At 31.6% G+C, this 13,903-nt stretch overlaps 1 protein-coding gene across 1 annotated transcript; it reads right to left on the bottom strand.

Annotated features, from left to right (window-relative positions):
- Positions 1 to 8,095: 8,095 nt before the first annotated feature.
- Positions 8,096 to 12,561, bottom strand: LOC130730437 (UNC93-like protein 3). The gene is made up of 10 exons (XM_057582448.1): positions 12,325 to 12,561; positions 12,076 to 12,239; positions 11,321 to 11,384; positions 11,120 to 11,233; positions 10,971 to 11,015; positions 9,530 to 9,795; positions 9,320 to 9,410; positions 9,077 to 9,189; positions 8,852 to 8,975; positions 8,096 to 8,660 (listed from the first exon to the last, which is right to left on the bottom strand). Exons 1-10 carry the CDS (start codon positions 12,493 to 12,495, stop codon positions 8,472 to 8,474), a joined length of 1,341 nt encoding a protein of 446 aa, XP_057438431.1. The 5' UTR covers positions 12,496 to 12,561; the 3' UTR covers positions 8,096 to 8,471.
- Positions 12,562 to 13,903: the final 1,342 nt, after the last annotated feature.

Here is a 13,903-nt window from a genome sequence, read left to right as displayed (position 1 = left end):
AATAATGTCATAACTATTTACAAGATACATCAACTTGTTAGACATCAACCTGTTATAAAGTGACTATTTAAAAAGGAAAGAAGAAAATAGGAGAAGAAAACGTGATCTTCACATTAGTCTTATAAGGGATGTCTTCAGCAAAAACAAAAAACAAAAACGTTTTGCAGCAAGTTGTGTGCGTTTGTACCACAAAAAAAGTTGTGTGGGTTGACCTTGTGTTGAAAACCCACATTGACACATTGTCACATGCTTTTACAACCGGTTAAAGGAATCACTTAAAAATGAAAACAGTTTCTAACCGAGAAACTAATTTATTAACACCAGTAACAACTAAAATTTTTTATAAAAAAAACTTAAAAATAGATACATGTTTAAATAATTAGAAAGTGGTTGTTATCAACAAAATATCAGCAACATTTAAATTTTAAATTACAGATATGATTGTTAAGTGGATCTTGGACCTCCCTCACCCAATATGTTCTTTGACTCTTACAACTTGAGCTACCATTCGGGAACTCTTTAAGCTGGTTTGATACTTTAGTTTTAAAAATTAAAAATAAAAATTATTTTTAAAAACAGCTTATAGAAAAAAATAAATTTATAAAGTTTTCATTTTTTAAAGCACAAAGCAGAAAGAGAGAGAGTGAGAGAGAATCAGTTGATAGAGACTACTTGGACGTCGTTGTCAACGTGATTCTGCTACTGTTTATCTTCTTTAAGGGAGCGTTTGGTGACGGAACAGGACAGAACGGAACAGGACAGAACATGATGGAACATGACAATAATGTTTTATGTGTTGTGTTTGGTAACTCCAAGTTAATAGAACAGAACCATGATTTTAATTACATATATAACTCTGCATGTTTAATATTTGATTGAGGAAAACAAATTGAACTCAATTGAACATTTTGTATAGAAACCGTTTGTTATGGCTTACTTCATGAAATAATCACTTATTTCTTTAAAACAATCACTTATATATTGTTTAAGTTGTTTCAGTATGCTATTGAAAAAAACAGAAACCTAATTATCTATTTAAGCTATTTTAAGTGTGTTTGTTTAGATTAAAAAATATTGATTTTTAACTATAATTTTTTTAAGAGATTTTGAGAAAAGCATAAGTTGATTCGTGTTTGACAACTATAATTAAAATCACTTTTTTTTATCTCCCCTCATCTATCATAGATTTTCATTATAAGCTAAAGTAACTGTTTCAAATAATTTGTTTTCAGCTTCAAACACAAAAAATTATTTTTCCAAAATAAGTTGAATTAAACGCATTATATTGGCTTGTTTATCATTGCTTACAAAAACTGATTTTACTTTTGAAAAAATAATTGATTTTATTTTAATTAAGTTGATTTGTGTTTGACTACTCTAATTAAAATCACTTTTTTATCTCCTCCCATCTATCATCATAGGTTTTCATGACAAGCTAAAGTAACTGTTTCAAATAATCTGTTTTTAGCTTCAGCTGAAACAAACACATAAAGTGATATTTGATTAAAAAAGTGATTTTTTTATTTTAAAAGTGATTTTTTGATTAAAAAGAAATTTTTCCAAAATAATTTAAATCAAACGCACTCTAATTGACTCGTTTATCATTGCTTACAAAAAGTGATTTTACTTTTGAAAAAAATAATTGATTTTATTTTAAGTGATTTTTTTTGAAAAAGTAGATTTTCATTTATCTTTGTCTACAAATATAATAAGTGCTTTCAATTTTATAAGTGATTTTAAACTGTTTAGATACATAAAATTTAAAATATAAATTAGGGGTATTTTTTAAATTGCAAAAGTATTAAGAGAGTGTTCCGTTCCGTTCCTTTCCGTTCCACCCTTTTCCAGGGAACCAAAGTGTCCCGTTCCTGGAGCTTTTTGTCTCGTTCCGTTCCATCTTAAAAACACGACAAACACAGAACGGAACTCGTGTGTCCTGTTCCCTTCCCTTCCCACCTGTCTACCAAACGCTACCTAAGGTTATACTTTTCACTTGTGAGGATTAAGAAGGAGGTGAAAACTATTAGATAGATTAGATATTTTTTTGTTTTAGACAAAGATGTTACTTTGTAAAATGGTTCCTTTTAGTATTTTTATAAAGCTCACATAGAGTTTAGGAAATTGGTTTCATGTTTTATTTGTAAGGAGACTAACTGATATTGACTTTGAGTATGCACGTAGCACGCACACACATTTATGTATATAAGCGGTGTCTCAGTGTTCTACTTTTTAAAGATAAGTCGTGTCAGGGTATCGATGTCGTGTCGTAGTATTGTGTCAGAATCGGTGCTTCATAGGTCTTATATAAAGAGACACAAAATATGTTTTTAAAAACCTTACTATTAGGGACGAATGAAGTAAATTCTAAGAATGGTTGAACTTTTTTTGTCGGTTCAGTATTTTGTGATTTCCCCATCTATAATATATATAAAAGCAGAGTTTCTGCATCCTTGAGGGTAAATAAGTCGTTTAACAATTAATTCCAAAAATTTTGAAAGATGGGCATGAATATTTTAGTAAATATGCATTTTATTTCACTTAGATTGAATCTTAGCCGTTGATTCACAAACAACATCAAGGTGCCTAATAATTATTTACCAAAAAAAAGTGCATAATAATGAAAAAAAAACCATTCAAATTCCTAGAAACTTTAATGAAATTTAGAAGTTACATATAAATTAATAGATTAATTTAGAAGAAGTTGAAAATTTTGTAACCTTCAAAATTTATTTAAAATCCTACATCAAAGTATCTAATTATGACACAAAAATAAATAATTAAATCCAAGATAAAAGACCATTCCACTTCTACAACTCCATTCCCATTTACTTACTATATAAACAACAAAAATGTCTTCATCTCAACACACAATTACCCACTCAAACATCTTTATCTTTGAAACGATTTCTCACCCTTTAGCATTGTTGCGTATGCCTAAATCTCAAAAATAGATAACTTGATTTGCAAAAGAACCATTGTTTATCACCCTCAAATTGAGGCTGAAAGATAAAGCTCGCAAACATAATTCATCAAACTATGGATCTTCGACCAACAACACAAGTAAGTTTCGTACATAACAATTTTTTAATTCTTTCTTTTTTCTTATCTATTTTTTTCTATAAGTTTAACAACTTTTATTTGAGTTATATTGTGCCGATGTTTTGTTAACTAAAGTTCTTTCATATATTCTCTAAAAATTATTTTCAATGTAAATATTTGTAGAAAACATGTGTGAATCTTCCATGACAAGGGCTTAGCACGAAGCAGAAATTCATCGATTCAAAGAAACCATGTCGATGGCCAAGAAACCTTTACAAGCATTCAACAACCTTGAATTGTAGTCTCCCCTTTCAGACTGTAGTGTTTTTTTTTTAATAAAATGTTATCTATGATTAAAGTGTACTTTTAGATATTTTTGTTTTTGTTTAGGATGTCACCATTGTTGACTGTTTTGGTTTGTTTTCAATATTGTGAAATCAATTAAGATGATGCAGCAAAAGAGAGAGCTGTAGAAAGTAGAATTTGACTTTCATGTTAGATGTTTGGTTAGATTTGAGTTGTCACCTTAGGGTTGTTTCTGAGTGATCTAACAATACCATTAGGATAAAAACAAAATTGACATAGAAAGTGATTCACCATTATCACCACTCCCATTTTCATCCAAACTTAATTTGACTATTTCATTGACTACCTTGGTATCAAGAGAGTCAAGCCATCTTTCTGAGTATAATAGAATTTTGTGGTTCAATCTTTGTATTATTATATAAATTTTTCATAAAACAATACCACCATTAGATAACATGGTTCTTTTCCAAACAATTTCTTAGTAGAATGATTAGTATTCATGGGCCATTCAGTGCTCATATGTTTTCCCTTTTCTATGTGATGAAAAATAATTAATAGGTTGCTTACAAAATAAAAACAATGTGAATTTAATCTTATTATGTTGCTATCCTTCATTAGACTCGCCCATAAACTCAACAACAACACACGTAGGAACCGTGCTAAACTTATTGAAATTAGAATTAAAAGTTGAAATTATAATTAAAAATAGAATAGTAAAATTAAAATTGATAATCAATTGTTAAATACCAATTTGCTATTCAACTGTTGTTTGAGTAGTTTTTTGGTACCTATTTTAATATTCACATTATTTATCTCATAAATAAATCAATTTATTTTTTATGCCATAATTGACCTACCTTAACTGATCAAAAAATCTATAAAAATGTAAATATAAGGATGAAAGATTAGGATTCTCATGAAATTCTGAGTTGAACAAACTAAAAGGACAAGTCGAAATATAGAAATCATGGTAATGATATAATTTAATTGACCTAAAGTAGATAGGTTTAATTTGTTGATTCCAAGGTGTATGTACTCAATTAAGTAGCATAATAATAATTTTATTTGACATTAAAAAAAATTAATGTTGTTGTTTCAAATAAAATTACTAAATGCTATGTAACACCCATTAAGTCTATTAAAACAATTGAAATTAATATCAATTAATACGTAGGGTTGTGCACAAATATGCATGTGCAAATGATTTAATTAAATTAAAATGTAGGAGAGTTAGCAAAGTGATGGAGTGTCAAAGGGATTTTAGTGAAGCTTATAATTGAATAATAAACGTACATAAATCAATAAGTTAATATTTTTTAATGTTTTTAAACATATGCTTTAAGTAACTTGCCACTACCTCTTTTATGAGAGTAACTTTTTAACTTCTCTATTTTTACTCATTCATGTGTCTCTTTATTTTGTTTTAACTAAAGGTTATGTAACGTCATTAAGTATATCAAAAAAATTGAAACTGATGTCAATTAAAATGTAGGGGTTGTGCACAAGTATTAATGTGGATTTTACTGAAGCTTACAATTAAATAATGAGGGTACATAAATTAATATATTTTAATATGTTTTTAGAAATATTCTTCAAGTACTAACTTGCCACTACTTCTCTTATGATAATAACTTCTCTATTTCTACCCATCCATGTGTCTCTTTATTTTTCTTTAAACTAAAGATTGTGTAACACAATTAAGTCTATTAAAAAAATTAAAACTAATGTCAATTAATACGTAGGGGTTGTGCACAAGTATTGATGTGCAAATGATTTGATTAAAATAAATCATAAGGGAGTTAGCAAAGTGATGGAATATAAAGTGAATTTTAGATATATTTTTTTGAAACAGTGAAACTTACAATTGAATAATAAATGTACTTCAGTTAATAAATTATTTAATATAATTTTAGAAAGGTACTTCAAGTAATAATTTTCCACTACCCCTATTATGAGAGTGACTTTTTAACTTACTCTATTTCTGCCCACCCATGTGTCTTTTTTTTTTACTTTATATATAGTCATTGTTAGAAAATCAACATTTGGCATCTCAGATTTATAAACCATTTCATAAACTATGCACACTATTTTTAAGCATAGGAGATGGACATGCAAGTAAGCAGATAGAAGATGAAACAATCTTGAACATCCCTTAGGTAGCGTTTGGTAGATAGTGAGGACATAACGAAACAGGACAAATGAGTTATGTTCTGTGTTTGATATGTTTTTAAGATAGAACCGAACGAGACAAAAAACTCCTGGAACGGGACATTTTGGTTCTCTAACAAAGGTGGTACAAAAGGGAACATAACATACCACACTCATTAAACTTTTAAATTGACAAATTTATCCATTTCACCACTTTTCTATATTCCATCGCTGTCTCTCCCAATCTTTTCTACAATTGCATTCCAATATTCTGTCCCAAGCATCAAATCGATGGTAAGATTAATTTCAATCGTTCCAGGAGATGAGGGATTAAAATTAATTTGAGATAAAGATCAAATTTCAGCGTAAAGTTATATCGACGAGGTTTATCAATTTATGAGCGAATTATAAATCATTTGAGGTAAAATAAAACGTTGCAGAGCAATTTCTTCATAAAGCATCAATCTCTTGAGGTAAAATTAAAATTAACTACTTAATTGAATTTGTATGAATACTTGCAGGAGATGAAAGATTAAAATAATGAATATATGCAAAAAAATCACTTTTTTATGCTTAATCAACCATTAGACATGATAAGGATATATATGTTATTATATTATGGTTTCGTTCTGTCTAAAATGTAACTACCAAACACAGTATACATAACATAATTGTACTGTTCCGTTCCGTTATATTCTGTTATGTTCAACTTCCAAATGCTACCTTAGGCATTTTTTATCTCGCATTCAGGTGATCCAATGGTTTCTATTATCAAGTCTACTTATCTGTCTTTCCTTCAAAACTACAAAGATCCAAAAAAAAATTCAACATCGTGCTATTTTGGCTCCTACTAATGAGATTGTTTATAGTTTGAACGAATACATGATGTCATTGTTGCTTGGAGAAGAGAAAACTTATTTGAGTGTTGATAACACATGTTTATCATACAACAATTATGAGACCCCTGATGATATCCACACACCGGAGTTTTTAAACATATTAAACTCTTCAGGTTTGCCTACACACACTCTTTTGTCATGACAATAAACAAAAGTCACGGAAAGTCTTTAAAAGGGGTGAGATTATTATTTTCCAAAACTGTTGTTTTCACATGACCAGTTATATATAGCAATCTCTAGAGTCACTCATTGTAAAAGATTAAAAATCCTCATTTGCATGGCGATGACAACAATTCTCATAATACTTCAAATGTAGTTTACAAAGAAGTATTTCGCAATGTCATATGAAATAAATATTTTTACAAAAAATGTGAAATATTACACACTCAGTTTTATTCTCAATGAAATAATGTCAATTGCAAAAAAAAAAAACACATATTCTTAGCACATACATGTTACTTCAACTCCCCAGGATAAACTATTCAATAAATATGAAAATAATATTAATCTAGCATTTAAAACAATAAATACAAAAGATAAAAATAAAATAACAACCGAAAAAACAAGAACAAACATTTGGTAAAAAGAAAAAACAAAATTTAAGAATTCATAGTCTAAGATAAATTACTTTCAAGAAAATAGTCTAAAATAAATTTATATCTTTTAATCAGCAAAATATATTTAAAAAAAGACATATTAAAAAAAACACACACACACAACAACACACAACAACTAAAAATGAATATCCCCGTGCATCGCACGGGTAAAGAGTACTAGTTTGGATATAAAAAAATATTTTTAAGATTATTTATTTGAGAATATAGCATATTCTTTGTAACTATCTAACCATTGTTTTTGGATGGGAGAAGAAAATGGATTAAGGTAAGAGAAAAATTAAAAGAAAATATTTAATTTTTATATCATTTGAATTGAGAGAAAAATGAAATAAAAGTTTGAGGGCAAAAAAGATATAATGTTTTCTTGTTTAGATGGGTAGAACAATGTAATTTTTTCTTGACCATTTAGCTTAATTATGAAGGGTTAAGATTAAAAGTAAAGTCATGTACTTTTTAAAAAAAAAAATCATATAACCACTAAATCACTTTTCATCTCAACCACCCATGTGTGATTGTGTGGTTACGATTTAATAGTCTCATCTCTTATAATATACAGTTAAAGTGTTAAACACTATTTACACTTGATACTCCATGGGAAGAACCAAGTAAAAGATATTAAACAATTTATACCCATATTATACTTATTTTTTATTATGTATATTAACTCCTGCTTAGAAAACTATTTCGTAATAAACTATTTTCATATTTAATGTATTACACTTTGTTTGGAAGGGTTGACTTTACAAAGAAAATGAAAGTGAATTTAAATAACTAATGTAAAGTTAGTTGTATTAATTTGTGGTTTATACAGGTCAAAAAAAACTTGTGTTTTATAGATTCGGAATTAGTCCAACTGCGAGTATTCCTAGGTGTAACAAAAAAAAAGTCATGTTTAACAAAGAAGTTTATCCTTTGTGAAATTTCAGTTGTGAGCATGTTTACTCATTCGTCTTGAATATTCCTTAATAAATAGCAATATGGAAATGACTTATCCCAGTTGTCCACCTCCACCTGGAGAGAGATGGGAAGAGAACATAGATAATAGAAAGATATGGTGAGTGATGGGATAAGAAAACATGTAAGAGATAGAAAGAAAAAAAAGTGGAAATGAAATTAAAGAAAAAATGAAATGTGAACATATCTGATTATATAGCCACAAGCTTATAAATTACAATAACTTACAAACTATACCCCTCTTAAAGTGAGGAAATGTCACCATAAAAGAGAGACTTGGAGCGTGTTTGGTCGTTTGGATGTGCATCTGTCACACTCGACACTCCAAAGCACATTATTTCAAAAGCTAAATATTGTAGCTTATGATTCAGCGTGGTTTCTAGTCTAGATGTGGTTTTTCTAAGTGAAACCAAATACCCACTTAGACTTCTGTTTGGATGTGTTACAGGCAAGAAGGCAAAGCATATGTGAAAAATGTAATATGCTTGCAGTTGCGGCAACACTATATTCACTCACAGGTGGAGGGTGATGATGTCTTCCCCACCTTGAGAGCTAACCATAAAAAGCTGCAGTATGAGAAGCAAAGGAGAGCCAGCATAGTCACTACAAATGCCTCAAACGAGACGTGGGGGGACAAAAAGAACACAATAGCAATTGTTGCGCTCTGCCATATCCTTAGCTGCGCAAAAGCACCTTCCTGTACAGGAAAGCAACAAAAAACTTGGCATAAGAGCTAACTAGTGCGTATTTCGATCAGCGTTCTCCAAACTCATTGTGGATAGAATTGGTTTTGATAAAAGTGAGTTGAAACTGAAGTGACTTTATGCTTGAATATAGGACATGATTTATAAAGTTTCGGGTAAAAAAAGGTAGGTGGTATTTGTATACCGTGTCATGCTTAAATAGCATTCCAAGCAAAGCATTGAGCTGTGTCATGAGAACTCCATTACCAATGCCCAACAAAGCAGCCAAAAACAGTAAATATAGAGTACCAAGCAATCCGGTAGGTATGCTGCATCAGAAGCGGCAAACACAAAGATATAGGCCAGATGAAATGACATGGGGAAAATAATGTTCTTTAACTTCAGTTAGCCAAAAGTACTTACTGTTTACCTGAAATTTAGCAGAAGCAAGATTAATACAACTGATTGGACACAAGCTCCAAAGGATACTATTGCCGCAATAGACGGGAGACCAGAGGTGAGACGACCAGCAGCAAGAGAACACTGACATGTTCAAAAAAATTAAGGAGAAAGATAATAAGCAAAAGAAGCAGAAAGTAAGAAAGAGATGTTTAGTATCTTGAAGCAAACCATCAAAAGGAAGGGATATACAGTTCTGCATTTGTGTACTTACAATTCCATCAAAAGCCCCGTATGCGGCCAGTATACTACCCACACCAGAAACACCAATTGCAGGAGTTACAACATACTTGGTAAATTCAGCCCTGCGAAAGATAATTCCATTAACGGACAAGAGATAAAGGAAATCAAAGGACCCTGGGAATCAAAGAAATATAATTGAAAGATCATGAGGATGAATGCCTTATAAATCGTAAAAATTTACCAGACAAATGCTTGTTGTAGACCTGAATATGTAATAAGGGGTATGATCAACAACATCTTTACATCAAACAATGCACTTGTGAGTGACCTACAAAGAGACTTGAGGGACGAATGTTCACCAGCACCACCACCATCTCCTGAATGCTCACACTTTCCCTTACTATTATTATCGCTCCGTTTGCGCAAGAAGAATATTAGTATTGCACCAAAGGTCATAACAAAAAGGAGTACGGCAAATAATGAAGTTCTGCCATTGGTTCTTCCCTCCTGCATTGATGAGAATCAAAATCAAATCCTGAGATCGTATATTTTAAATTAAAACTCAAAACTGGCTAGCGTGTGAGATGAGCAATTTTTGTACATGGAAAAACCTGGCTCACATTTACATTTGCTCAAAACCCTTTTTATATTGTACAAACTAACATCTTTCAAAATATTAACCAAACGTAATAATGGGAATTAAAAAGAAAATCGAGAAAGGCTAAATTATAGTGCCAACTCCATGAGCCGTATAGGCAAACCATTACAAGTGTTTGGTTCTAAAAGTAACTGAATACTAGATACATATTTGTCTCTCACAAGTTAACTGCTTTTGTAATGGAAAAGTTGGTGCTATTTTGGCTCAAACAAATTCGGACCAAAAGTTCTTCCAAGTTCCAACCATAAAGTTGGTCTTTTTTTTTTTCTGGAGATACACCATAAGCAACAATTTTTCATTCCAAACAGCTATGGGTAAGGTTACATATCATGAAGTCATGAACTGACAGTTAAAGCAAACAAATTGGGTTCTATCAATCATAGCTTCTTTCACAAGAAAATTATGTTGGTGATTTTAGAATCATCAATGTATTTTAGTAGTAATGTGATCTACTATAGGCTGATGCAATTACGCGTTAGGCTCAGAATCGAGTCAGGTAAGTGCAGAGTGCACGCTCGGTGAGCCAACGCATAATTGACCGCGAATACGAACCGGGGTCCAAGGGGCGGAGCCCCTGGCTGGAGTCCCTAGTTATAAATTGTTTGGAAAATTGTGACTTTTCGGAACAATTGTGATCATTTGTGCAAACACAACCTTCTATATAAGGTTGCTTGCAACCTAAGGAAAAAGGACAGAAAAACAGAAACAAAAATTCGAATAACTAAACTCTCTACTTTCTTTATCTGTTCTCTTGTGCCAAGAAACAGATTGATTGTCAAGTATTATCCCAACAAAGATTTCGTGAACTCAGGCAATTATAGGGTCGAAATAATTTGTTCGGAAAGTGGACGCTCACGATTCTTAACTTTATCCAGGATTATCACAACCAGATTTCTAACAAATTCGTCATAAGCAGCTATTCTTCATTTACAAGGAAGGATTGAGGATGAGCAACATCATGAGCTGATAGTTAAAGCAATATGATTAAAAGAATATTTGCAAAATGTGATGAGTAACCACATACCTTCCCATCACTGAGTAGAGCAAATGTGATAAGACTCCCAATAAACTGCAAAACATATTTTTGTAATCAATTTTGAATTCCAAATACTTTTTTTTTATTTAAGAAAACAGAAACAGTAACTAATCTTCAGTGAAAAATGATATGATCACCTGGTGGAGAGCATACACAGCCCAAAATTCCCCATTGAAGTTGCCAATTACAGCACCTTCATGCAAGTTGTTATCTTTAGCATGACTGCGTGCAGTGGAAGTGAGATATGTTCCCTGAAAGATCAAATTTAGATTAGTAAAGATACAAGAGGCTAATGACAATTTGAAGAAAATATAGAACTTGGACATGTTTTTATGTACCTGTCCAACCCATATTATAGAAGCACAAAATCCAAGAAACAAAGAGGACGGAACAAGTGTATACCTGCAGGAAGAATAGCTCATTAGCTCAATGATAGCAGTTTTTCAGCAAACATAGTCATAAAGTAAAACAGAAATTATGCTTAGATGTAAGAGCAGAACTCTGAACAGGTATGAACAACCACCAAAAATGTTGATCAACTTTTTAGGAATAAGGTTTGAGGTAGTTTTTGGTCCCTATAATTGTCACTAATTTGAGGTTTGGTCACTTGGGGACTAAGACACTTCAATAAGTCAATATACAGGGCCAATCCTTCATTGAAAATGAGGGTAATTTATTTTTTATAGCAAGAAACTATTGGAACTACAGCTCAAATAATTTAAAAACATAGGAGATCAGATGCCAAATACCCAAATAAAAAAACAATTCTAGCATCTAGCTAGTACATTCTTTTCAACACACCCCTGTCAAGAGTTGACCAAAAAAGAAACACACCTATCTGGAGAAATCCATACTATTCCCATCAAATAGGGAGTAGGATCCACATAAATTTCACCCCATAACAAAAAAAATTAATACTTGTAAAAGAAAAAATTACTAATACTTGTAAAAGAAAAAATTAAAAGACCAAATTAATAGAAAGAAGTTCAATTTGCAATTGCATCTCTAATCCATAAAATGAAAGATTCACCATTTCATGTCAGAACAAATCCATAAAATACAGAACAAGCTAACGATTGTGAAAGTTACCAACCAATTGGGCTTCAAATTAGCAGCCAAGTAAAAGAAATAACCAGTTGTGCCAATAATCAAAGAGTTTTTGGAGCCGAGATTCCGCACCACCGAAGAAGCAAACACAGAAAAAATGGTGAAAGATAGATACAATATCCCAAGTGAAGTGGTACCCAAATCCTGCTCCTGAAATGGAAACAACACACACTCAAAAAAAACCATCAACACAAACAAAAATCAGAAAATCAGAAACAGAGAGAGAGTTACTTACTGTGTTGAGAGTGCTCTGTAAATTCTGAGCAGCTCCATAAGCAAGGAAGATTAAGAGAAAGGACAAACTCAAGATATGAACGTCCCTCGTGTGGCTTTTGGGTGATTCGAGTGACGAATCGTCGTTAGTGAGGAGTGGAACCTCTTCGTCACGAAGAATCATAGGTGCCATTAGTTCTTTCTACTTCTCTCGGACCACATGAAGTTATGGATATTTATTAGCGACGAAAACAAACCTTAGATTTTTGCTTTGTTTAGTTTATGACTGTGACTTACACAGGTAGAAAAGTCATAGCCACCTTTACACGACAAAGTGAGGGAGTAATAAAATTAAGAGTTGAGACATTCCGTTTGGTAGGTGAGAAAGAGTAATGATATATACACACCTCATTTTAAAACACTTCATTTTCACCTCTTTTTGTTTCTATCTCTCTCCTCTTATCATTTATTACATCTCATACTTTCTCTCTCTTACTTTTTTCTTTCTTCCTATCTCTCTCCTCATTCCACCTCTTACACCTCAAAAAGAGGTGTGTATGTATAATTATTCGGAAAGAAGTAGAAATGAAAACAAGAGTTTGTTTACCGCATGATGATAATGTCTCCCTATGTTTGGTGAGGTGAGAGGAATACTCAATGTAAGACCAAGTGCAATGGTATGTTGAGAGAGAGGTTAAATTTTGTTGAGGGTGTGTAGTGGTTGTTGAGGTTTTGTTGAAGATGAGGTGGAGGAGAGAAGTGTTGAGAGTGTTCAACAAAGTTGAAAGAGCTACCCCAGAGCCACGTGGCGCGTTGCGTGTGGTCACGCCAGGCGCATGCACCACACGCGCCGACAGGGCGCGTCAGCGCCCGTGGGGAGGAGAGAGAAACGGCTGAATGGATAGATAAGGGACGCATGACAAAGTCTGATTCGTTGGCCGGATTTTTTTTTTAAATCTTTTAAACTCAATTATTTCGTTGAAAAAAAAATGAATTTTTTTTTTACCAAAATTCATAACTTTTTTATCTCTATAAATAGAGACTTGTTCGTTTGATTTGGACACAGCAAAAAAAAAAACAATTTTTTCACCATCTTATTATCTTTCTCACCATCTTATTATTTTTCTATTAGCCTTTGTTTTGAAATGAATCTCAACAATTATCATTTCAACACTCATAATTCTTCTAACTACCCATATAACTATCAAAATCCCAACAATTATCAAGATTCAAATCAATTTTCCAACCAACATACTCAAAATCTCAACAATTATCACCAATTTAAATTGTTAAGTGTTTATTGTTTTAATTTAATTTAAATCGATAATTGTAATTTTATGTAAATAATAAAAACAAAAATATAAAATTAAATAAAAATATGAAATAAAAAAGTGGTGGGGTAGGGTGAGTGGTGGGGTGGGGTGTTGAATGAAAAACCATTGGAGTGGGTAAAAGTTGAATGAGTGTTGAATTGGAGAGAGAAGATGATGTGGAGTGTTGGGAAGAGAAAATGTGGTGTTGAGAGTAAGTAAATTAAACAAATCATTGTACATGGTCTTTTGCACACCTGATAGATAGTTAAGCTTCTTTAGCATCTAATC

The sequence above is a fragment of the Lotus japonicus genome, chromosome 1, assembly GCF_012489685.1.
Source record: "Lotus japonicus ecotype B-129 chromosome 1, LjGifu_v1.2".
In the NCBI taxonomy this organism is placed as follows: domain Eukaryota; kingdom Viridiplantae; phylum Streptophyta; class Magnoliopsida; order Fabales; family Fabaceae; genus Lotus; species Lotus japonicus.
The sequence above is the reverse complement of the archived record's forward strand: the minus strand, read 5'-3'. Positions and strand labels throughout refer to the sequence as shown.

What these genes read in the sequence shown, in the direction of transcription:
- LOC130730437 (XM_057582448.1), bottom strand. Translation starts at nt 12,495, where the DNA reads ATGGCACCTATGATTCTTCGTGACGAAGAGGTTCCACTCCTCACTAAC. An exon ending in CTACAACAAGCATTTGTCTG is followed by an intron (nt 9,411 to 9,529) that starts GTAAATTTTTAC and finishes TATCTTTCGCAG; the next exon opens with GGCTGAATTTACCAAGTATG. An exon ending in TGCTATTTAAGCATGACACG is followed by an intron (nt 8,661 to 8,851) that starts GTATACAAATAC and finishes TTTCCTGTACAG; the next exon opens with GAAGGTGCTTTTGCGCAGCT.